Source organism: Melospiza melodia, chromosome Z (genome assembly GCF_035770615.1).
Source record: "Melospiza melodia melodia isolate bMelMel2 chromosome Z, bMelMel2.pri, whole genome shotgun sequence".
NCBI lineage: Eukaryota > Metazoa > Chordata > Aves > Passeriformes > Passerellidae > Melospiza > Melospiza melodia.
Window position 1 is genome coordinate 19,984,707 of NC_086226.1, and position 26,739 is coordinate 20,011,445.

The 26,739-nt window shown below is 37.5% G+C and overlaps 1 protein-coding gene across 19 annotated transcripts in view; it reads left to right on the forward strand.

Annotated features, from left to right (window-relative positions):
* The window catches only part of MEF2C (myocyte enhancer factor 2C), a 139,044-nt gene extending 127,540 nt beyond the window's left edge, over nucleotides 1–11,504 (forward strand). For 11 of the 19 annotated variants that reach the window (XM_063180320.1, XM_063180318.1, XM_063180324.1 and 8 more), the window contains 5 exons: nucleotides 814–986; nucleotides 2,183–2,206; nucleotides 3,112–3,241; nucleotides 4,156–4,291; nucleotides 11,105–11,504. In XM_063180320.1, coding sequence (XP_063036390.1) covers nucleotides 814–986; nucleotides 2,183–2,206; nucleotides 3,112–3,241; nucleotides 4,156–4,291; nucleotides 11,105–11,426 — 785 coding nt within the window. In that variant the 3' untranslated portion in view covers nucleotides 11,427–11,504. The remainder of the gene's footprint in view (nucleotides 1–813; nucleotides 987–2,182; nucleotides 2,207–3,111; nucleotides 3,242–4,155; nucleotides 4,292–11,104) is intronic. The other 8 variants (XM_063180333.1, XM_063180336.1, XM_063180335.1 and 5 more) reach the window with 5 other exon arrangements.
* Nucleotides 11,505–26,739: the final 15,235 nt, after the last annotated feature.

The window sequence follows — 26,739 nt, forward strand, 5'->3', positions numbered from 1 at the left end:
TCCTGAGATTGTGTAGACAGAATTTCAAGGCTACCCTAAAAAGTCACCTTTTCCCTAGATTTTATGTGGGTAAGAGGTGAAATCAGTGAATGAAATCGTGGAATTAACAGGTCATTAACTTTATGGACCCATAGTTGTCAATGCAATGAGTTGCGAGAATATCCTTTTCTAAAAAAGATAAAGGAAACATTTGCTTGTCAGAATTGTTCCTGGGCCCTGCATAAGAGAGAACATGATGAAAGATATGGTGGTGGTTTCCAATAATCTTATGATGTTGCTTCCATTGATTTTAGTGTTTACAGAACTAGGTCCAAGAAGTGTAGTGAATAAGAGCCAATAGAGCTTATGAATCCTTCTGTGGAAGTTATAGCCTTGGTATACGCATCCTTTGTTTAAAAGCAAAAAAAAAAATCATGACCTGCAAAGGGCTGAATCACAAAAGGTACAATCTTCTGTAGATGTCAAGAAAATATGAAATAGCTTTGACAGTTTTTATGCCCTTAAATTATCTGACTTTCCTGACTCTTGTCAGACGTTGGCTGCTACAAGGGCACAGTATATTGTGCTATATACCACAGTGCTGTAAACAAAATTGTATCATCAAGTTAATTTCGGACATCACAGAGATTGTCAGCTGCCGTTGGACCAGTTGTTCCAAATATAGCACATGTTGTATTTTCCTATTAAGATTCATGGCACGGATATCTACCCTGAGTTTTTGATTTCACAGTTTTAGAAGGGCTTAAAAGATACAGTCTACTTCATTAGACTTGTCTCTCTCTTTTTTTTCCCCTCTTGTTTTTATCTTAACAGGAAATGGATATGGAAACCCACGCAACTCACCAGGTCTGCTGGTCTCACCTGGCAACTTGAACAAGAATATGCAAGCAAAATCTCCACCTCCAATGAATTTGGGAATGAACAACCGTAAACCAGACCTCCGTGTGCTTATTCCACCAGGCAGCAAGAGTAACATGCCATCAGTGGTAATGCATTTTCAAAGCTCTTCTTTTTATCTGCTTCAGATAAGAGTTATCTAGGAATGTCAAGGCTGGCTCAGGAAACTAAATTCTTGATTGTTTGGTTTTTCTAACTAGGGCTTGACACCAAGCTGAGGAGGTAGGCTGAGCCTCTTTGATTGTTTTTGGTTGTTTTTTTGAAGTCTTATTTACTTCCTACTTTTTGTCTGTTGAGTTGCAAAATAGGAACTGTGTCCTAACTGTGCACAGTCTCACCTTCTGCAGTCTCTCTCCCAGTACTTTCCTGAGGCTGTTATAAAGGCTAAATTAAACCCTGAGCATCTCTAACTATAACGTTTTTCTTAAATATTTAGCCACACAGACTCTTAGCAGATGGCGTATTAACAGTAATAAATTAATTTGAGCTCTATCGCTGTGAGATCCAAATTTTGTAATGATAAGAGGTAGTAAATAGACAGAGGAAGAGAAAAAGGAATTTGAAATTTCTGTTTCTCCTGCCAGGACTAGTAAAATTTAGACAATATACTATGCTAGAAGGCTGAATTGGGAACGTATTGTGTTCGTGTCTTGCACTTACTTTTCAAAAGTTTGTCAGTGTTTCCAAGTAAAGCTGTTTTGAGTGATTTAACATTAAAAGTGAACTTAATTTAAAAATATAGTCATTTAAGCGATGCACTTTTCTATTTTATAAAAAACATTATTAAAACAACTTCCAAGTTTGCTTCTTCAGCTTGATGCAAAATAAATTAATCATCAAACTAAAACTGCCCATAAATGTGATGCTATCTCCTAAGTCATAAAGTGACAAATAGTCCTACAGGGCAATACTCAAAGATGATCATGGCAGTGACAAGCTGTCTGCATCAAATTCTTTATTCCAAGCCCCTAAAAATTATATTTTCCAAGGGACTCTGTGAGGGGTTAGGTACAGCATGACAATCTGCAAACAATGGGACTGTGGAAGACGAATTCTTGAAGAAAGTCTTGTGCTGAAAACTGGATAGGTTGTTCGTACAATTGAGTCAAACAGTCCATTAGAAGGAGGAGAAAAAAGAGATCTATGAGGTGTATTTTTTCCAGGATACCCTCAGAAGGTGTTTATTTGCTGCCCCTATGATATGAAAATATTTTCTAAGCTAAAACCTGCCTCCTGGTAAATATTGTATTTACTAATTTTTAACACTCCTTTCCTACGCAATCAGTCTGAGGATGTTGATCTGCTTCTGGTAAGTGGTAATGATGTTCATCTTAATAACAAAGAAAATAAAACCAGTTATTCTTATTACATAGGTAAAGTTGAAATAAAATTGAAAATAACTATGTTGTGAACAAAAAGGTCATGGCAATTTTTTAAATATAGTGATAGAAGACCAGATGCACTTGTTGCACATACTCAAACTAAGCATGCTAGAATTAAGCTTTTTTTTTGGTGATGCATGTAGAGCATGTAAACTTATGTTGTTCAAGATGGCATAGCCTTATGACAGCCACCTTTTTTGGTGGCTCTCTAGCCCTTTTTTCCTGCCATTCACATAATTAGAGTTCTCTAGTTTAATTCTTACAGTGCAACACCTAGTGCCCTGGAGTTAAAGATAAGTGTGTAACTGCTGTGCAGTCTAACAGCCTTGAAGAGTTTTTTTACTGCACAATAACGTAGTCACAGCTCCATCCCCTGGTAAGAGATCGGAGTTCAGCACTCTGGGGCTGCACCTCACTTTCAAAACCCAGCAGAACTGGGTTTGGGGGTTTTCCATTGCTTTTTAGGTTTTTATTTTTTTTTTGTGGTAGGGTTTTTTTTCTATATGAGCAAAAAGGAAAACAATGGGAATCAAGCTCATGTATTTAATTAGTTTTACACATGATCTGTTCTTCTACCCACAACAAAAGCAATCTTACTAGTTCAGTTACCTAGGAGATACTGATGTAATGGGTTACTATGGTGACAACTGGTCTCTTGAAAGCTTGTAAATTATAGGGTTGGCAGAGTTCATCAAAGCTACATGTTAAATGATTAATTTCTAGGAATTTATAATAGCCTGTATTTCTCATGCAGAAAACATTTCCAGAAAGCAAATACACTCAACTGACTTTAAACTGGTCAATAATATGTTTATTTTACTTACTTTAAAAGAATCAAAGGATAAATAACTCCCAGTCTGCTCAGTCATTGGCTACACCAGTGGTTTCCGTAGCAACTCCTACTCTACCAGGGCAAGGGATGGGAGGATACCCATCAGCCATCTCAACAACATATGGCACTGGTGAGTATTGGTGAAAGATGCAAAGGATGGGGAAGGGAGCAAAGTGCTGATAAGTGTCTATCTCAGTATTAATGAATTAGCTAATGTATTTTGGGAGAAACTGAAAAATTCATAACTGTTATGCCTTTACACTACATTTGCTTATTCTCTACCTGTCACTAACTTCAGATGTATCTGTTTCAAAGTTAGCTGATTTGCTTGAAGTAAAACTGATTTGGTAGCTTTATTTCATTGGCCTTAATTAAAATTTAAAAGAAAAAGCCCCCCACAAAAAAACCCCCCAGCAACCTTAAAGTAGTTAACAGTTTAGTCTTCCTTGGATATAATTTCATGCAGTTGAGTGCATCATGCTAAAGCCATGAGGTAGTGGAAATAAGCAGCCTCACTATATCCAACCAGAGTTCAGTAACTCTGTTGGCTCTCACAGCTTCCTACCTGGGAGGGTGCAGAAGTCAAGCCTCAAGGCATCTTTACAGTTCCTGTTGTGTATTGCTGCTGTTCAGAGTGCACACAGTGACATAGATCCAGCACATGTTTAGAACACACATATTGTTCAGAAGCAGACTGCCTGCAGACTTCTGCAAGGAAGACTGTAACCAAAATGTTGTATTTTTCAAGTCTTTCTGACAGTCCTTTTGTAGTTATGGTGAATTTACAGGTTAAGAATGCTTTAGATCTGCCAGACCCAGTAAAACGCTGCTAGATTACAGAATAATTATTAGTGCGTTATTTGCTCCCAAGTTAATGAGTTGAGGGAAGAGGAAGATTTACTTTTTCTCCTGCAACTTAATGTGATTGGTGTAATTAAAATTAAATAGCTTACAAAGTGACAAGAAAATTACTAGGCTAGTTGTTGTTTAATTGCTTCCTCTTTAATTCTCTCTTAATTATTGTCTTTCTGTTTTCAAATCTAGAATATTCTCTGAGTAGTGCAGATATATCATCTCTCTCTGGTTTTAATACAGCCAGTGCTCTTCATCTCGGTTCTGTGACTGGCTGGCAACAGCAACACCTACATAACATGCCACCATCTGCCCTCAGTCAATTGGGGTAAGCAGTGCATTCTTTATTTTACTGTCCTACAGTGACTTCAGTCTCCCCAGTAATTCCAAATGTGAAATATGTCAAGGTAACATACCAGAACATACCTACTGTGTATAAAAACTAGATTTTGCAAAACTGGAACAATGTAATTCATGGAAAGTTTGCTAGGGAGTTGCAATTAAATATTTTGTGTTTGTGGCATGTTCTCAGTAGTGTAGTGTTTATGTTTTAGTTTTTATTTATTTAAATAGATTTTATTTTACTATTAAAATCAAACATATATATTGTACTGATGCTATTTATTTATGCTTTTAATTTCCAGTTACTGTTGCACAAACATTTACAGTAAGAAAATTTTTTAGACATTTTAATGAAGTAAGATTACATAATTAATTGACCTGAGATTAAGCCTAAATAATATATAATTATATAATAATCACATACTCCCTTCTGCTCAGCTCTGAAATTCAAGTTTCATTTATTTGGAGATGATTTTTATGAGAAAATAGCATGATTAAGCCAAAGAAATGTAAGCCTACAAAACTCACTGTGATGTGCCTGTGCTGAGGAGTACATGTATTCATGCCCTCTAGTGGCTAATTTCACAATATATATTCAAGTTTCAGAGAAACATAGTGCTCAATCACCTCAGGATCTTTAGAAGTGTGAAAATTCACACAGGGAAATCACCTGAACAAGTAACCTCTTGGGCTCATTTAAGTGAACAGGTGTATGATTTTCAAATATATGATATCTACAATTTGTATTGAGTAAGACCATAGGCATGCATTGGTGTGGCACAATAGCCTAGAAATGTTGGAATTTTAAAAGGTTTATAAAAATAAATTTATTTATAAAAATAAAAGCTGAAAACAGCAGGAGTGTATTCATGAGGAAAAAAATGAATCCATATATATTTGAAAGGAAAACCTTTTTTGTGAAAGAGGTCTTTCACATATACACTTTCTTTCTTTGAAAGAAATTGTTGCCATAGTGTGGAACAATTTAATACTCTAAATGCACCTTAAACTTCAAAATTCTCCTTCTACTTTATCTGAACATTTTTTGTAACTTATTTTAATGTCTTTACCATGTTGATAATTTGGATGTTTCAAAGGAACAAATTTTTTAAACCTCATTTCTGTATAAATAAGTATATATAGATGCAAATGTCATAAAAACATACAACTGCAATACTTGTGCTAGAAAAAAAGTCTTAATATCTATCTCTTATACTTTCCTTTATGAGTTTGCACTACTTCTGGGTCAGCATTCAGACTTCCTGTACAACTAAAATAATGAATTCTCAAATAAATTGAAACCTCACGTTAGGTATCACTGTAAAAACAATTGGTACTATACCAAGGAATGTAATAATGCTATTTGGTTAGCAAAAAAAAAGGTATAAATTAACTCCTAAACTACATGCCTTTTCAGATTTGTCCCGCATTGTGATCTGTTTCTGATTCATATCAATATCAAAGTGTAATGTCTGTGGCTGTGGAATACATTCTGAGTTGCTACTCTTATTACTCTTTCAGTGATTTGTAAGTGAATTCAGCTATGAAAGCTGCTTCAGAGATGGTTCTTGAGAAGTCTTCTATCACTGCAGAAAATTATATTCACTGAGTTCTACAGGAAAGAGCATCTGTTTTAACTTTTGAATTACTTGAAAAACTTGAAATTCTGTAGAACATATCCAGTGTATATCAACCTGATTTAGAATTTGCAAAAAGATTTTTAAAATGAAACAAAATTACAGTCATCTTCACATACTTGAGAACACACATCCAGAAATGTTTCAACAACATAAATCTCAGTGCTTAGTGGGATCCTATACTGAAAAGGTTTGGCAGTGAGATGCTTGTTGCCAACAGTAGGCTATAAAGACCTGTGAGAAAACAGTTAATGGAAGACACACTCCAGGTCTCCTTCAGGTTTTGTTTTTCAACAAAGTCTAAAGGTGAAAATCAGCTCTGCTTGGCAAGATGTAATGACAAGAATGTGATTAATAGTAGAATTAAGACAGGATTAGATGCATTATCTTGCTCCATATAAGTCCTCAGCAATTTGAGTAGCACTGTCAGAACCATCTTGAAGGTAATCGGAGATCTCTGCAACCAAGCTCTTAGTTCTTGAAGTTGACTGTGCAATTAGGAGCCGCACTGGTGCTGATGGACTCAAGGGCAAATACATGAGGACGTAGGAGTAGTTCACTTTCCCTGTCTGTGCAGCTTTTGGCCTTCTGCCAAGCCTGGTGAACAGCACAACAATGTAGAGCCTGTTTAGACATGTAGAAGCTGTTTAGATATGACTGAGACATTGAAAGAAACCAAACTTTTTAACTTTTTAGTTAAAAAAAAGAATAGTATTTTCATGGTCTTTTAATGCATCTACATCTGGAAAAAATCCATACAAAAATTCTGCTGAAAATCAGTCCTTCCAAAGCTTTGTGATTTGGCCTGAACAGTACATCAAAGTTCCTTTCTGCTTATTTAACATGTACCAAAAAGACTACTAGAAGTTAACTGCTGATAACCAAAACTAAAGTCCTTTTCAAACATCATAATAAATTATCAAAATACTTTATGCACAAATCCATAGTGTGGAATATGTTCTCTTGCATCCACATTTCCTAGCCTAAGAGACAATCTTTTCATCTAAAAGTAACATCCACAGGTGAAGTTTTTACTTTCCTAAAATATGAATGCAGGGAGAGAAACAACATTTAATCTGAAGGTGCTTCAGTATAGATAATTATTTATATGAGAAGTTTCTACAAACTTCTACCTACATGAATAAAAAGTTGTCCCAATTCATGGATAATGCTGACTTGTTCTGTGACCCTTATATAGAAAGATTATTACTTAGCTACAATTATTTTTTATTAGATGACAACTATAGCTATACATATTCTCCATTAAACTATTTTTCCTGAAAAATTTGGAAACAGGTACATCATGTTTAATGAATTTATATCAGTTCTGCCAATTTCCTTGTTTTGAATTAAAACCTTCTGTATTTCAGATTGAGCCTATTTTTCTTATGCCACTATTACAAGACGTTTTAATAACTCAGCTTCCTGCTATTTTTTTAAATCCTGTTTAAAAAGTGTAACTTATCATGTGAGAACTATACAAAATGTCTTGACACAGAAATTCGTATTCTGCTTTTACAGTGATCAGAAAAGTATAAAAAAAGACCTAAATCCCTCTTAGCTTTTACCCAAAAAAAAAAAAAAATAGAGCAGAGGGAAGAAGTTGAATTGTTACTAAGTCAAAAATATCTTCTCCTAGATGCAAATTAGCACATAACCATGAATTTTCAATGGTTCTTTACATTATTTTATTGGGGGAAATTATATAAAGTGAGGCAGTAAGCTGATTTAGGAAAGTGGGTGTAAAAGAAAAGGTGCATGAGGGTCCCTTCCTTCAATAGACCACTTTCTCCCTCTACAAAAATCTACATGGTCAGTATTCATGTCCTCACTCATCACTTACTCAGACCTGCACTTCTACCTGTGCATGTTGAGCTTCAATACCATTTGGAGAATCAGACAGAAGGAGCTGCACACAGAGGTGTCATCATCCCTAGCTCATGGCAATGTCTTGCTCCCGCACTTCTCATACAGCAGAGCTGTGTAGATGTTCTGTGTGGAAAACAGATAGGAAGCAGCATTTCTCCATGTGGCCATCATAATCTGAAGAAAAACCAAATTTTAACTACACTGGCCTCAGGAGGGACTGGTGTGCCAAGTTAAGATACTAATTTTCTTCACTGTCTCCATAAAATGAAATGTTTTCATACAATATGTGGAAAAAGGTGATAATGTCTGCATAAGTGGACTGCCCAACACTTATTCAGTGTGTGTAATTGTACACAAACCTTTGAATAATTTTCTTTAGTTTCTCAGTAGGGTTTCTATATCCAAAACCTGTTTGTTTACCAGGGAATTTAGTGAAGGTTTGAAATTATTATAATAGGACATGCTTGGGCCCAATTCAGATAATTTTATGAAGCAACAATGTAAAATATACATTGATACATTCAAGTGAAAACAGCTGTTTCTACACGCACATATACTCATACACAAAATTAAATCATTTTGCAGCAGACAGAATTCTCATTTCTTACTGTGCACCTTCCATTCTAAATAGTAGTCAATCCTTTGTTTAGAATATAAAGATTGCACCTAAATACCTATTATTTCACCATTCACAGGTATGTAACAGTACATTTCCCAAGCAGATGAGCTGCTCATAAAAATGTTTCAGAAAATGTTAATGAAGAATTGCAAATTATAATCAAATAAAAATATATTAAATTTCAGAAATACTTTCAGCAGCAAAAGGCTATATTTATAAAGAAAAGGAGATGTATCAAAATAAGTGCAACAATATATTTATATTGTTTTAATATTGTTTTAAAATTCAGAAATTCAGTCTTGACCTAACAAAATGATTTCTTATCCTTTTATAAATGTACCAAAAAAACCAAAAAAAGATGGTTCAAAATTCAAATAAACCTGAAGGATTTATAAAACTGCCATTAATTTTTATGCTAGGTCATTATGTAATACCACTGCTGAATCGCAAGGAATCTGTAGAAAAGTCTGTAGAGATGCATTCTCATACTCACTTTTGAAGCATTATTAAAAAGGCAATATTCCAGTACAGCAATACCAGCTCTGTATTATGGAAATTCAGTTTATCCCTGTAGATTTATTCCTTTGGATGCTGCCACACAATAGAATGCCAGTATGTTCCATGTGAACAAATTTGACTGAATATGGTTATTTTTGTCTATTTTTATCTTTTTTAATTATCCCAAGCTTTGCAAAGTGGATGTCATTTGCTCAAATCAAACACTTCTAAAATCAATTCTCTAGGCTCCACCATCATTTATTATAGAACTTTCAGGTTTAGGTATAAGCTTGGCATGTAAAATCATATATAATCTTATCATACTAAATTGACAAACTGTTTACTCAGGTGAAGTCCTAGAACCACCTAAGCAACACAAAAATGAAGTTAGTGGAAATGAAAAGCAAAAAAAAAAAAAAGGACAGAAATGTATATTTGATTCTCTTTCGACTGTTTTTGACACATTTTCAGGAGGAGTGGAATATTGGAATATTTCACTATGTTGGACTAGCAAAGTCTTATATTTACAGTTTCTTATATGTGTTAATTTAATATTTATAGAAGCAATGCAAGGAAAATATCCTCTTTGAAAAAATGAAAGGCTTACATTTTTTTATTGTGAAGGCTATTACTTAACTCTGTAACTTAGGAAAGGGCTCATTGCAGATTTGACAAATTTGTCAGGAAGGAAGGATTGATGAAAAAATTGGAGGTAGAACATGCTGTTTTGTTTTCTAACAAGATCCATTCATTTTTAAACACTGCAGCAATTCCTGCTAAAATCAGAGTATATTATTAAATATTGAAGCCATACAGTTTTATTTTAAATCTGTCAGAAGAAAAAAATATCATCAAAGTAGTAGTAAATGTTGTTTAAATATTATTCAGCTCTCAGCCGATGACACCCTAGGGAGAGTATTTCAGTAAAGTTAAAAGTCTACACTAAACTTACCTGTGTCTTTTATATTCTTAGAAATGCCTTCCAAATCCCAATATTACACTTCTTTGCATTAAAAATGCCTGTATATCCCTTTAGGTTTAAAATCTTGTGAAGTCAAGTGTTATCCTTACTGCCTTCCTACCCTGTATAAATAAATACTCATTAATAGAAACCTTGAAATTCTGTTTCTTGGATAAGACACTAACTTCAGCCTAGCAAATGGTCCCTGAAGTGGAACATAATGGGAACTGCGTGTTGGAAATTCTGTTTTAATAATGAAAAGTCAGGTTTTGCCAGGAGGTGGTGCTTCTGTACAAAATGTTGTGCAGATGAAAGTAATCTCATTTCTCCCGTAAAGTGTGTTCTCAGTATTCACTCTTCTCCCTGCCTGTGTCATCTTTTCTCTGCCACTACCTGCCATAAAAATGCACAAAAAAGGAAGAAAAAAAAAAGAGAAAAACTTACAATACTTACACAGCTTACCTTTGAACAAGTTTCAGAATAGCAGTCTGTCTGCTAGTAGCATCCTTCAAGCTTGGCTTTCCTCTGGGCAAACAGTGTAGTCCTGTGTCATCTTCTACTATTCCTCAGGTTCGCTTTTGTAGTTTATCCAAATGCATTCTGGATTGAATCATGGATTTATGGATTTAAACCCTAAAATCATATCTAAATCCTTGCCTGCCTATGCTATTTTGTTGATGTCAATGTTAGGACTACTAATTTCAACTTTATTCTGAAAAGCATAAAAATTACCAGACCAGATTTTTTTGTTTCTGTTTTGTATCTGAAGTCATATGTCAAAACAAACCACAATAAAAATAGTTGCGTGCATTCAAATTAATTGGATTAAACCCAGCAGAAAGTCCATGCTTTCCATCTCAGCCCATGCATACACACACACATTTGTTATACAGAAACCTGAAGGTGGTTCCAACAATGCAAAGGGTCACCTTCCTAAATTTTGATGACACTTGATCTTAAAAAAAGGAGAGATGGGAGATTGAGAGCAAGACCTCTCTCCAAACTGAGGGCTTGACCCCCTAAAACTGACCTCATCTGTTGTAATGCTGTCATCTCCTGGAATTCATGAATTCTGCTCAGACAACAGTCCCCCATGATCTCTGCATGTGCTGATCCTGTGCGAGCCTTTACAGTGGTGTTTCATGTGAGTGTTTGTGCATATCTGGGGGCTCCATGCCTCCTCCATCTGTAACTGAGTTTCCTTTCCTCCTACAGAGCTTGCACTAGCACTCATTTATCTCAGAGTACAAATCTCTCCCTGCCTTCTACTCAAAGCCTCAACATCAAGTCAGAACCTGTTTCTCCTCCTAGAGATCGTACCACCACACCATCGAGATACCAACAGCACACGCGCCATGAGGCGGGGAGATCTCCTGTTGACAGTTTGAGCAGCTGTAGCAGTTCCTACGATGGAAGTGACCGAGAAGATCACCGGAATGAATTCCACTCCCCCATTGGACTCACCAGACCTTCGCCGGACGAAAGGGAAAGCCCCTCTGTCAAGCGCATGCGGCTCTCTGAAGGATGGGCAACATGATAACATTATGATCTATTAGTTGGGATTTTTTTTTCTTGCAGTGTGTGTGTGCTATACCTTAATGGGGGGGGGGGGGGGGAGGGGAAGGGTCGATATGCATTATATGTGCCGTGTGTGGAAAAAAAGTCAGGTACTCTGTTTTGTAAAAGTACTTTTAACTTGCCTCAGTGATGCAGTATAAGGATAAACAGAAATGCTGAGATAAGCTTAGCACTTGAGTTGTACAACAGAACACTTGTACAAAATAGATTTTAAGGCTAACTTCTTTTCACTGTTGTGCTCCCTTGCAAAATGTATGTTACAATAGATAGTGTCATGTTGCAGGTTCAACGTTATTTACATGTAAATAGACAAAATGAAAACATTTGCCAGAAATGGCAGATCTTTACTGAGAGAGAAAGCAGCTGTTATGCAACATATAGAAAATGTACAGATGTTTTGACAGATCCAGCAGTTGGGTGGCCGTGAATTGATGCTAGAAAGAGACTGAGTCACCTAACATACTGAAAATGCTCACAAACATGCAGGCATTTTGTTAGAGTATGGCACTCAGTTTAAAAGGATCAAACCATTTCAAGAGGACCATACTTACAGAAATGTTGAGTTCGAGGGCTGACATATTTAATTTCAAAAATTCTGGGTCTGCATCACTTATTAAATAAAAGTATAAAAATATGTACATTACATTTTGCTTATTTTCATATTAAAAAGACAGAGTTTGCAAAGCATTTGTGGCTTTTGTAGTTCCCTTAAGCCAAAATTTGTTCTTTTTTCCTTGATAGCTTTGCTAATCTTTTAAGCAGTCCTGAAGAAACAAACAAAAAGGACTTTCTGTATAGAAAGCACTACCCTAAGCCTTGAGGAACTCCATGCTTTGCTAATTAAGATAACTGTTTTCTCTTTGCAGAAGTTTTGGTTTTGAAATGTGTATTTCTAATTATATAAAATATTAAGAATCTTTTAAAAAATCTGTGAAATTAACATGCTTGTGTATAGCTTTCTAATATATATAATAATTATGGTAATAGATTTTGTTCTCTTGATAGTGGGGAATTATATTTGTGCAGTTGCACATTTAACTATTTTCTTTCAGTTTTCTTTCAGTGGGTATACATTCTACAGATCAAAGTCAGCTGCTGAAAGACTGATCTGTAAACAATTAGACTTTACCCATACTGTAACAACTTAAATCATTTTAATACAGCATTTTACAATCAGTTGGGTGAACTGCCATCCATTGTATATACTGATTAGTTCTTTCATGCTGTTTTTGTGCATTGTAACAAGTTAAGGGCCCTTCTATTATGTAACGTACTGCGTATCTTGTAGCTTTCCATGGGTTAAATGACAAAGTGGCGTAACTTGGCCCTTTCTCATTAATGAAGTTGGTATTCTGCCCATCTGAATTGGATGTGCAGCTCTAACGGCTGTAAGCTACGTGAGTGCAGGTAAATATGTGCTGAAGCAGCAGGGGGAGGAAAAGGGAGGGATCAGCACTAAAGTGCCTGTTGTATAGATTCCTCCCCTCTCTCACAGACATAAAACTCTTCAAGAGATTATCAGTTAAAGTGTGATTCAAAGTCAGTTGATTTTACACAGGCAATATTGGCCAACTGGTCCTTGGCTCTCATGGACCTCTGCAGTCACATCATCTCACAGTGGACATGTTGTTGAGCAACACTCCCTGTGTGTTTTCTTTCACCAGAGCAGGACTTGCTTCAGCACACAGCATCCACATTTTCTCCAGCTTCATATTGTTCCTTTGACTAAGATAGCTTGACCAGAGGGAATGTGTCATTTTCTTTAAGTCCCTCTTTGTCCCTCTTGTCTATTAGAAAAAATGGTATATTCAAGTGTTTCAGTTTAACCGTTCTGTTGGAGGGAAAAGTGTTTAAGCAAAATGTTAGTGCCATAGTAAAAGAGAAATATTTCTCCTTTTTTCAAGGGTCATTCTAGGTCTCAATGACATACATTGACATTATGATGAAAAATACAGCTGCAACAGAAAAACGTCAACACAAAGTACTTTGAAGTGAAATACACACTCTTTTTCCACCTATACATGCAGTTGCTGTGCACTGCTCAATGATGGAGTGTACCTCTCCGTAGTAGAGAATGATGATCAAACTACAGTGTGCATTAGGACATAGGCTCTTCACTTACCATGACTTTACAGAAGCCTGCCTTACAGGCACTTTCAGCCGTGCAGGGGCTAGTACATAATCTGGAAACTCTTTAAGCAGAATGCTGTGCTACTAATGCATCCATTTTACCTCATGTAGCAAACTGCAGGGTAAACAAAGATACGCATGTTTTAAAAAACCCAAAAAATAAATTTAAAAACGCAAAACAAAACAAAAAAAAAAGGTAAAATGGGGCCCATAATTAATTTTAAAACACAAAAACCACTTTCTTCACCCTCAGATTAACCTTTACTCATATTCTCTTTTGAGAATTTTAAATGTTAGTGTATCAAAAATATGCAAATGTATCACAAATATACCTTGTCATTTCAAGAAAAAATACAATTTCACTGGTATAGTAGTAGAAATTTCTCAGTGGGGAAGGGGATTTGGTCTATTGATATATTAAGAATAGCCATATTAATAGTTTACCTTGCGATTTGCCTCAGCAACACATGAAAAAATGAAAGATATCATTTAATGAAGATGCAGTGTATAATATTACTGCAAGTAACTAAGCAGAAAGTAGCATGAAAAGTATTGCCTGGGCAATTTATATTAACTCTGACAGTGATTTTTTTGTATAAACACAAGTAGAACTGAATCACATGAAAATAAATGCCAGTCAGCCCTCTTGTTCCTGCTGCAGAAGGCAACTAACTTATACTGGCAAAATTGTGGGGGATAATGCATATTTGCAAACTGATCTAATGATAAGAAGCACAACTTTGATTGTGAAGTCACTTTCTGTAAACTATAACTGTCTACCTTTCTTGTTCCTTTATCTGTATCTTACCATTTATTGTGTTTGCAAAAGGTAATTTGGGTTTATTGTGTGATTCCTTTGTATTTAAGGAGCTTGGGGCAGAGCCCTGAAAGAGTATTAACATTTACTTTACCTTAACCCATGCTATATGATGTTTTAGGCAACATTCTTAATTGTAAGTTCAAACACCTGAAGTGGCATTCTAGGCACCTGCAAGTATTGTTATAGCTAAGCTAATCTCTATTAAAAGATGTTGTCAGTTAGTGTTTAATTGCTGGTGACAATTATATTATATACTTTATCTGCACAACATATATATTGTATGCATTGAGCCATTCACAGTAAAGCTTTGTTCATTTCAGTGTCTCTCAGAAATTGTGTTTTATAACAAAATGGCTTATATTTTTCCCAGAAGAGGAATTTAGCAATTTTTAATGACTAGTGTAAAAATTAGCTGTTGTCCGCAGATCTTTTTCAGGTAAAGATAGTATAATGGAACTCATAGGCTGTTTTCAAGGACATCAATCCTTTTGTATTGTATTTGCAATCCTATATGCCCACTTTTATCTGTAGTCTAACAGCTGTTTGTTTTCCTTCTTCCTTCACCTTGAAGGTAAATGCTTTGTAATTTTTTTAAAAGCCACTTGAAACCTCAATAAAGGCTGTTGCCTAAACATGGCATACTTCATCTGTTCCTGTTTGTGCCATCTGCTGTGATGTCGTCAGTTATATGGCATTCATTTCCTGCCACTACAGGTCTCTTGAGGACTGATGGAACACTGGTGTCTGTTAGAACGCTTCAGACTGTAGATGTAATAAAAGGCTTTTGTTAATATATTTTAACCAAAGATGTGGAGCAATCCAAGCTTTGAGCCACAGACTTTCTGCATCAAAAGTATCCATTTGATTATTTTCATAGTCACATGTTGCATTTCTACCTTCCCTTCTCATACCTCAGACTGATCCATACCTCTATTTGATTAAAAAAAAAGGTCATTTAAGAAAGTAATTTTTTAAAAAATTAAAAATTAAAAATGCAGTACTAAAGTCTTTTATGTATTTAATATCAGACCTGGGTTACCGCAGGCATTACACTTGGATTGCTTCAGATGGTTTGTTGTATCTTTTTTTTCTTTTTTTCTTCTCTTTCATGGGGATTTGCTTCCATAAAATAATGGTGATAACAAAATAGCTTGTAAATGGGAGCATACAAGCATTTGCAACGAATTTTAAAGTAGAGGCTCACAGCGGCATAAGCTGGACTTTGTCGCCACTAGATGACAAGATGTTATAACTAAGTTAAACTACATCTGTGTATCTCAAGGGACTTAATTCAGCTGTCTGTAGTGAACAAAAATGGGAAAATTTCAAAAGATTCTCCTGCTGGAAATAAGGTATAATTTGTATTTTGCAGACAAATCAGTAAAGTTACTGGCTTTCTTAGTGATATGGTGTCCGTTGTGCATTTTTTTATTAATTTAAATAGTGTTCACTTTTCACTGTTTCACAATGTAACACATGAAAGAATCAGAGCTTTAACTACCAGCAGCTGTCTCAAGGTCCCTTACTGAATATTTGTGCTTGCTTTGCTAAGCAATATTTTCTGGCACATATCACCCCATCAAGTCAGGGAAACACCATTGCTGCTCTAGAGTCAGTGTCATTTGGAGTGAGGCCATCTGAATCTGTCCCTAGCAGAGGAACTAGGTGAAATAATGCCTGGCATTCAGGTGCTTAAACTGACAGGGAATCTAAACTCCCATATCAACATGTCCTGTGAATTTTACCTGTGGGGACAATCATGCAAAAACCCTCCAAAAATGCATGTTCTGTGTCAAAATCATATATCATTTGATCTACACTCTGTCAATACTCTCTAACAAAACTGCACAAGGACTGTGTCAGAATGAATCTATTCACTTTTCTATCCTTTTTTTCTCAGAATATTTGTTTGCTTGATTTTTTTGTTTGGGTTTTTTTTTTGTTTGTTTGTTTATTGGGAGTTACAGGGAGTTTTCCAACTAATATTTATAGTTTCAGAGTTTGAGAATTAAAGAATCACTTTATTTCAAAAAGATGTGTTTTTACACCAGAAGCAGACAAGCTACTAAGAAGTTAAGGTGCTTGGTGAATGTTACAATTTTCAAAAATAACTTTACAAAACCTAGTTTCTAAATAGGTTTATGAAAGAAAAGAACTATGCTGTGCTGTTCCTTTTCATGACAATTTCTTTTAAGAGAAATATTCTTAGCATTGCAGTGTTGGATACAGCCTTGCAATGAGATGCTAAAACTAAGATTAAGTGCCATTGATTTTACTACAGAATGTATTTTGTACAAGTAAATAGCTTTTTTTCATCATTGGCCAGTATGAACAAAGTATTTCTGAAAATGCAGTTGTCTTAGAAGATTTATCTGGGAGTCTTCATCTTGCAGTCATCTATGTAATTAATACTGATAATGCTATGCCTGCATTGGAAAAAGAAATTACTTAGAAAATAGAGTCTGTTATATACTTTGTTCTGTTATTTGCTTCTCTGGAAAAAATAAGCATAAACATCCTGATTACTTTGTTTTAAATTCTATGAACTCTATTTATAAACAATTTTTTTTAAATTATGTTGAAATGGGAGTGGGGGGGTTAACAATTTTTTAATAACCTTTTTCACTTTAGATTCACATATGTCATCCTAAAAAGCAATTGTGATGTGTACCGTCTGAAATAATAACTAAGTCACATACCTTTCCATCCAGAGTGTTTGCTTTCCCTGAAAATTGCTTTCTTCTTTTCTTTAGCAAAAATCTAAAAACATCATTGTAGAACTGGGACACTATGCTGAGACATATGTGGCTCATTCATACCTTACCCTTTCTCAAACACAAAGTCTATATTTCCAGAGGTAAAATACTGGGAGTGAGAGAATCCAAGGAACGGCAAGGAGGAATGATTTTAAAACAATCAGATCATTAAGTCTACAAGCAGCAAAAAAAAATTGTTCCTCTGTATTGACAGATATAGCCTATTCCTCTTTAATTCACTGGAAATTCACCAATGCAGCAAGGTAACCTGCTCCATCTAAACTGATGTATGGAACTCCAGTTTGCTGGAGTCCCTGATTCTGGGACACTTAAAGTGCTTAGTCATAGGGCTACCTTTTCAGTATTCGTGTATTGTGCTTAATGTTTTAGACTAAATATTCAGAGTACCTGCAATAGGTAAATCTATACTGCATTCTCTGCAGTCCATCTAGACACATCCAAGGTAACTCTTTTTTGAGCAGATATTTTGGTTAACAGTAGTCTTTCTACTGCTGGTATTTCTTCCTCCTCTTCCAGCTGATATTGTAGAACACTTTGGTTCTATTCTGGATCCCCTTGATTGCTAAAGACACTTGAAGGCTAACATGAGAATACATGTGTGAATGCTGAATTTCAGCTGAGTTCATTACTTCTGAAAGGTGCAAAGTGTGCTGTTCTAATTGTCCTTTCTATCCTCTTCTTTGTGTTTCTGTTTGTGGTTTGTTTATAGTCTGCCCAAAGTTTTCAGTTTCAAGTATCTGTCTGTATTTATCTGGATGATGATCCCTAAGTTCTTTTAGGTTACAAAATGTTGCCTCCTTCTGGGAGCAGGGGTTGATCACCATTAGCTGTGGTTTTACTTCTCTGACCAAAGACATAAAATAATGTAATAGAAGACTTCACTGTGCAGGAAAACTTAGAAGTGATAAAACTTAAATGTAGTGTGCTTGCATGATAAACATAATTGGCATAAAATATAATTTTGTTTTTACAGCACATTGCATAGCTAATCCTTTTCTGCAGAGTTGCTAAGGATCGGGTTTTCAGTCTCACAGTGAAAATGCAGCATCCTGTGAGGCCCAAGTCACTTTTTTGCAATGCTTTACACTATGGTAGCATTTTTTTGAGATGTGAAAGTTAGAAAATATCATTATGACATCCCTTACAGCTGCATTTTTACAGGGGGAATACTTCTTCTAATACAAATTACTCTGTCTGTTCTGAATACAGAACAAGATGGGCAGGAGACAAATTTTCTTGAAAGGAGAAACTACAAAACATTAATTTTCTACTTGGAAAATATATGAAGGAGAGAGTATATCCTTATGTGTGAATAATACTGACATAGTAGATCTGCAGGAAAATACCATGTGCTCTCAGAAACACCAGAAGCGCAGGATATATACAAAGAAACCATCAGCATGTTCACAAGGGCATATGATGAGCGTATTATATACAATTAAGTGGTGGGATTTTTGGCCATAAAGAATTGTGGAAGCAAACATCCTGGGTAAGTTCATAATGGTTTAAATAAGTTATAATGGTATAGTTGCATTTTTCTTGTTAAGTATGATGACACACAGTGTCCAGCTAGAGTAAAGGAAGATTTTCAATAGCTTATTTTTGGAAAATGTGAAGCATTCTAGGGAACAATTCATGTACGCTTTTAATCTTGTATGCACTTCCCCCTGAAAATCTCCTACAGGCTACTGTCATGGAAAAGATAATGAGGTAAGTGGACTTTTGTTCTGATATGGCAGTTCTTGTATCTAGACATCACATAATGTAACCATCCTAATTTTCCTTGCAAACCCTTTTTTTCAGATTAAGCATATTGATTTTACAGTGCAAATTAAACATTCAGTACACAAAATTAGCCAAGAGCTAAATCTGTCACTTAGCATGGCTTTGCTTTTGGAGGAACTCTGGGGAATAAAGGAGAATTTATGACCTTTGGAAGAAGGGGCAGGCTACGCAAGAAGAATGCAAGGTGTCATTAGGTCATGCAGACAGAAAATTAGAAAGGAAAAAGTTCAATTAGAATTCAATCTGGGCAATCACTGGTGTGCAAGAAGTTTAAAAAATATTTCTATAATACAACAACTAAAGGAGAGACAAAGAAAATCTCCATGCTTTATTGAACATGGAGGAGAACCATGTCAGCAAGGACAAGATAAAGGCTGAGGTTCTTAATGCCTTGTTTGACTCCAACTCTATGAGTAAGACAGCTATTCTTAGTGAAACCAGGCCCCTGACAGGGGTAGAATATACAGGGAGCAGAATAGTCCCCCTGTATATTCTACCAAGAGAAAGTGACTTGCTGAGCAATTTAGACATTCATAAGTCTATGGGACCAGACAGGTTTCACCCAAGGGTACAGAGGGAGCTGGTAGAAAAGCCTTGCCAAGACACGTCCATCATTTATCATCTGTCCTGGTTAACTGGGGATGTCACAGATGACTGAAGGTTGGCCAGTGTGATGTACATCTCCTGGAAGGGCTGGAAAGATCTGAGGAGCTACCGGCCTGTTAGCCTGACCTCTGTGTCCAGCAGGATCACAGAGCAGACCACCTGAGTGCAATCACTCAGCACCTGCAGGATCAGGGGATCAGCAGCAGGGGTTTAGGAAAGGCAGGTCCTGCCTGACCAACCTGATCTCCTTTTTTACCTGGTCTCTGACCTGGTGGATAAAGGGAAAGCTATGGATGTTGTCTACATGGACACAGTAAAGTCTTTGAACCCTCTGTGATTGCAGTCTTGAAAAAGCTGGCAGCCCATGGCTTGAACAGGTGAACTCTTTGCTGGGTTAAAAACTGGCTGGAGGATTGGGCCCAAAGAGTGGCAGTGAATGGTGCTGTATCTAGCTGGCTGTTGGTCACCAGTGGTGTTCCCCAGGTCTTAGCACTGGAGTCAGTCCTGTTCAATATTATCGGACAAGAAGACTGAGTCCACCCTAAGAAAGTACAACACTAAATTGTCTGGCAGTGTTGACCTGCTGGAGGGTAGGAAAGCTCTGCAGATGCATCTGGACAGCCTGGACTGATGGACTGAGGCCAATGATATGAGATTCAACAAGGCTAAATGACAAACCTTGCACTTTGGCTACAATAATGCCATGCAGTGCAACATGCTGGAGAAAAAGTCACTGGGAAACTACCTTGGAAAAGGAGCTGGGGGTGCTGGTCAACAGTGGACAAAATGTGCTGTACCCAGGAGGCAAGAAGGCCAAAGGCGTCCTGGCTGGTATCCGCAACAGTGTGGCCAGCAGTACAGTGACTGTCCCCCTTTACTCAGCACAGCATGCTGAGGCCACCCCTTGACTGCTGTGTCCAGTTCTGGACCCTTCACTTCAATAAAGTCATGTGATGCTGGAGTGAATCCAGAGAAGAGTAATGAAGCTGGAGAAGGTCTAAAGTGTAAGTCATATGAGGAGTAGCTGAGGGAGCTGAGGTTGTTCAGCCTGGAGAAAAAGAGACTTGGAAGTGACCAAATCACTCTCTACAACTCCCTGAAAGGAGCTTGTATCTAGGTGTGGGTTGGTCTCTTCTCCCAGGCAACCAGCGACAGGACAATAGGAAATGGCCTCAAACTGTGTCAGGGGAGATTTGGCTTGGACATCAGGAGGAATTTCTTAATGAAAACTGTAATTAAACATTGGAACAGTCTGCCCAGGAATGTGGTGGAGTCACAATATCTAAAAGTGTTCAAGAAATGACTGAGCTTTACTGCTATGGTTTAGTTGACAAGGTGGCAATCAGATAAAGGTTGGATTTAATAATCTTGGAGGTCTTTTCAAACTTACATGAATCTGTGATTCTGCTTTTCCAGTTTTGTGCAGTACACCCAGCTAAGTTAAGTGTAAAGATACAGCTATTTATTTATTCCTCAACAGCCAGGGAAAAATTAATATTTGCATAAATTACAGACATGAGGGTACACTTAAGGGTGCATGATTGATGGAATTAATGTGCACATGCAGGAATGAGAAAATATGTCTGTGTAAGAATAGACATGGGAAGTGAAAACAGAGTGATGGCAAAAGTACAAACATTGGTCTGTGATTTCACATACCTACTGTTCAATCAGAACTTTCCTGAAAAGATTTGTAGTTGTCTGCAAAGTGCCAGCTAATGAAACAAGACTGCTCCCACCATGAAAAAAACTGCTCTCATATGTAAATATGCCAATATTAGTCATCAAACTTTAATTAATAAAACACATATACACGGTTGATAAATAATGAAATCTTTGTTCACTGTCAGAGTACCCAGTTACACAAAATTTCACAAAATGGCATTAAAGGAAATATACTCTGTGTGCTCATGTCAAACCTTAAGATTACTTTGGAAAATAGCCAATCAGACCAGCATGCAAATGCATATTCTGGATTAGCCATCCTGTGCAGACTTTCTTTATAGTATTAAGGTTACTTTGGAAAATAGCCAATCAGACCAGCATGCAAATGCATATTCTGGATTAGCCATCCTGTGCAGACTTTCTTTATAGTATCAAGTCTTAGCAAGGATATGCTGTAGCCTAATTGTAGAGCCTAATGCTCAGAATTGTAGCATTCAGTGAGCAACTCCTGAGCAAAATTCCACAGCTATATTACACAGATCAAAAATCAAAGGCTGTTGATGACATTTTCTCCTGCCTCTAATATCTCTGCATATAGACTGGGATATTTTCAGAGTTTCCTAAAATGTTTTTATATCTCTGAGACAGCGAACTAGTCAAGTTTAACTATGAAATCATTTGGTGAGGTCAATATAGCAACTCATGAGATATTATCATGACAGACACAGCCCAAATATAACAATCATTTTTTAAAATCTGTCCTGTATTACATTAACATGCAGAGGCAGAGGCTGAGACAAACACAGCCTTCTGCAATGACTTCTTCTCTATGTATAGCCCTTGAATATTAATTGAACAATTCAGTTTATCAAATTGTTCAGTTGTTGTAGAAAAATAGACTTTGTCCCAAGGTAGAAGACAGATAGAAGGAGAGAGCTGGACAAATGACAAGCACACAAGAAAATAGCTTGCAAAAATCATTTCAGTGCCCTCTTTTTGAAATCCGTTTGGAATTTCAGCTGTCCTAAATTTGAATGGTCAATAAGAAAAGTTACTTTAAAATAGTGGTAAAATTAATCCTGATTGAATTTTTCATGTTGTTGTAGGTGTCCCTCACAAGTGTAAATATCAATTGGTTGGGAGTTTGCAGAACTGCAGATCAACCTGCAGATAAACCAATGGCAGTTACCAGAGCAATGACTTCTAACCCTTTTAAAAGGTTAAAGTACCTTGAACAGATGAAAAACAGTGGCCTAAGGTTTTCAGGTTTTCAGAACAAATGACTGATCGGCAAACTTATGAATGTAGCGAATTGCACACCCTACCTCCTGAAAACACTGGTAATTTCTCCAATCAAGTGTCTGGGGCTGATTCACTCTATATCTTCAGGAAAAAATGTGGATATACTTCAAGTGTAATATGATTTGGTACAATTTGCAGGCCTATCTTCTTTCAACATGCAACAGATACCTACCAATCACCTCCTGATATTTTCATTAGAAATTTCTTTCTACTACTGGCCTTTCTGAGTCTCACATCTATTAAATACCAGATGCACAATGCAATTAAATTCCCGAATCAATGTATTAAACATCGAATATTTCCTCTGTTTAATTCTTTTTATTTTAAGATATTTTTCAGGACACTGAAAAATAGACATAACCCATCTTGTGTCAGTATGCCTCAGAGAAAACAAAATTATTTCTGATTGTTAAATGTGTGAGACAGACAGTAGCTTTTGAAACAACTGAGCTGTTGTTTTAGGGAAAAGAAGTTACAGGAAAGCCATAGAAAAACAGGTGCTCCAGTAAGTGGTATGGTCAGTGAAGGCAATGCCATAACAAACATTCAGCTGTCCCTCTCTCCGCTTTTCTAATGGGAGAAAAGAAAAAAAAATCTCTTCCTTCAATCCCCATTTTGCTGTACTGTAGATATGCCCGGGCAGGAATCATTTAGGCTGGAAAAGCCCTCTAAGGTCATAAAATCCAACCCTTACCCCAATATTGCCAAGTCCATGTCCCTAGGTGCCACATGCACACGTATTTTAAAACCTTCCAGGAGTGGTGACTCCACTGCTGCCCTGGGCAACAGTTAGAGACTGAAATAGTTCATTTCTCAAACACTGATAATAAAGTTTTGCTCATTATAACAAAACCTGTATAAAGGAGTACAACCAAAGGAGTCTCCCTGAAGATACCTGACTGGGACTTTTTGTAATGTCAGCTTGCAGGGGGAGAGTGGGTTGGAGATAAAGATATCACTCACCTCCATGTCCATGAGCAACAGACAGAACTTATTCTCAACTTATTCTCCTTCCTTTTAAAGGGCATTTGAAAAACCCAGTATGGATATTTTCATTTGTCTGATCTCTATGCCCCTTCAGGTTCTGTCCAGTGAAATGCCTGCAGCCTTAGGAGAGATGTGTGAAGCCCCTGTCAGTCAACCCAGGGGCTGATTAATTCACACAGTACAAGCCAGCTTGTACTGTGATATGTGGCAACAATTTTACAATTTTGGACTGAAAGCTGCTGAGATTAGATAAAGGGAAAACCCATTTTTCAATCACTTGAAAAGTGTAGGACATTCACATGAGGGGCAGCTGAGGGGATGCCTTAATCCATCAAAGGTCCCCCGAAGTGCCCCCCAGAGTCATTCCAGAGGCCTTGTACCATAGGACTGCATGTGATGCAACAAACGTGGAGACTGTTGAAAGAGACAATGGCAAACTCCCCCTCACCCTGCAAGGAGGTTCCTGGATTTTGCTACTTGGCCAGAGTTACCATCCGATCCTGTGCTTTTCAGGAGGAATCTTCACCACCAAGGACAGGACCAATGGAACACTGTTGGCATCTACACAGTGGTGATATTTTCCTTATTTTGTCTCTGTCAACCCCTTTCTGTCCTATTTTCTATTTCTCTCTCTCTCTCCCTGCCCTCCCCCCCCCAATATTTACTATCAAATAAAACCCATACTATTGACACTGGCATATGGTCTTGTTTGCACCTTAATTCAGGCAAGGGTTTCCACTTGTCTGATAGGAACTGGTTTTCTGGGAGAAGAGACCAAAACCTACCTGCTCCTTTAAAGCATCTGTAGACAGTAACAAAGTTACATCTGAGCCTCCTTTTCCCCAGGCTAAGTCCTCTGCAGCTCCCTCAGCTGCTTCTCATCAGACTTGTGCTCCAGACCCTTCCTCAATTTCATGGACCTTCTCTGGTCTCACTACAGCACCTCAATGTTTTTTTGGCTCATGAGATGTCCAAAAGTGAATGCAGCACTCAAAATGTGGCCTTACCAGTGCCCAGTACAAGGGAACAACCTCTGTTCTGGTTTTGCTGGCCATGCTCTTGTGGACCCAAGCCAGGATCCCATTGGCTTTCTTGGCCACCTAGGCCCATGCTGGCTCATGTTCAGCCACTGTCAACCAGTACCTCCAGGTCCTTTCCCACCAGGAAAAGAGAAATCTCACCAGTTTCACCAAAGTGAAAGCTTTCCAGTCACACTTTCCCCAGCCTATAACACTGCAGGGAGTTATTGTGACCTGGCACTGAGCCTTGACTCTGAAACACATGGTTTTTATACTGGACCTCAGGAGTTCCTTACTGCCTTCTAACATGTTTTAAGATGGAGGACAGAAAAGATACAAGATTTAATGCAATAGGATTTTTGTCTGAATTTTTCAGAATATTTCCTCATGCAAAGGGATATCCCAAATTTCTTGTCATTTGTCTGGGTTTTTTTTCATATACCAGATATACAAGATGCCAGTTTGCTCCTTTCTAATTTTTCCTGGTAATATTTCTATATAACTTATCACAGTTTAGAGAAAAATGCTATTATCAAGAGAATTAGCCACATGTTTCTATAGAGAGATGTAATTTTAAATTGAAAATTTTAGCAGAGAATTCATGGTCAGTCTACATGTTGCTGTTTGGTTATTGTAATATATGGTAGGGATAATTCATGCTATTAATGTATGGTATAAAATATTGTGAAATCCAAAATCTATGTCTCTGACCATCCAGGCTGGGAGCAGCTGTCTATTCAGATTCAACAAGTTCCCGGACACAAGTTAAGATAATGATAGATGCTTTAAGGTAAGACTAGAAGCTTCCAGGATGATATCACCAGTATCTCGAGTCATCGGGAGCCACCCAAGAGCGATTATCGCCTTGCGATTCCATCAATCAAGATAGTCAGCGGCACCAAACTTATACATCCAAATACATGGCTTCCTCGGAGCCTATTGACACTGACACCTGGACGCAGCTTTTGTCCAGCTCTGCCCATGGAAAGAAACAGCGATGCATGTGAAGAGTTACAAAGGAAATTTGGTCATCTTTGCCTCAGGGAGAATAAACTGTATAAAACCTCGCCACAAGAAGCGACATTCGTGAACGGGGTAGACTCTGACACGCTAGGGGTCAGGTCCAGGTTCACCCAGCGCCAAACCCAGGCTCGACATTGTCTCTTTGGCTGTGGAGGTCTCAGAGACTGAAATTCAGTCGCAGAGACAAATTAATAAATCTTTGTTAAATTTTTTATAAATTTGGCTCACAATTTGATCATTTATAACAGTTATGTTGTTTGGATACGCTGTTTGAATATGTTGTTGTTTACCCCCAGGTTGAATAACATCTGAATAAAGGTATTGAGGGAAGAAACATGGAAATTATAATCAACTGCTTACAATTCCAAGGCTTCTCAAGGGTTTTTTTTCTAAATTATGAAGAAACTTTCCTTAGATAATTACTTTGATTGGGTTCTTCCTCTGCTACTGAATCACATACCCCAGAGGTTATACACCTTATGCAGCGCTGAGATATTATCTGCTTGCAGGTTACTGTATGCTTTGTTTGAACGACTGTGAAAAACCAACAGTTTGCTTTACCATATCTCTTACTATTTTAGTGTGGTGGTTTTGCATGGGGGGCATTCACAGAAGTGATGCAAAGCTGCCAGCCAATGGAAAGCTGCACAGGCCTCTATGAAAAAAGCATGTTAAGACAAAAGAAACCAGGAAACTTCCTCGTTCTTTTCCGGTCAGCAAAGAGATAACAGGGATCCAGACAGGCGGCCCCTGCCGCGGGCCCAGGCTCCCCTTCCCGGGGCGCCCCCTCTCGCCATCGGCTGATGGGCGGGGAGAGTGGAGGCCGCAGCGCTGAGGTGGGGCCTGGCTGGCTCAGCCAAGATCCTACCGCTGCTGAGGTTTTTCCACAATGGCCGGGCAGGAGGAGGAGCAGGAAGCCATCGGCCGCCCCAGCCCCAGCTCCGGCACCAAGCCACTGAGCCTGGCCGGAGTCAGGGGACACCTGCAGGCCCTGGGCGAGATATTAACTCTGTCAATGCTTCAATCCTCCCACGACTGAGAGAAAAAACCAAAATGCAGGCAATGTAAAGGAGCAGCATGAAGACACCAAGGTCAGTGATGAAGAAGTCAAGTCCCAGATAGGAGGGATGAGGAGATGCCTTTAGTTTTAGGGTGAAA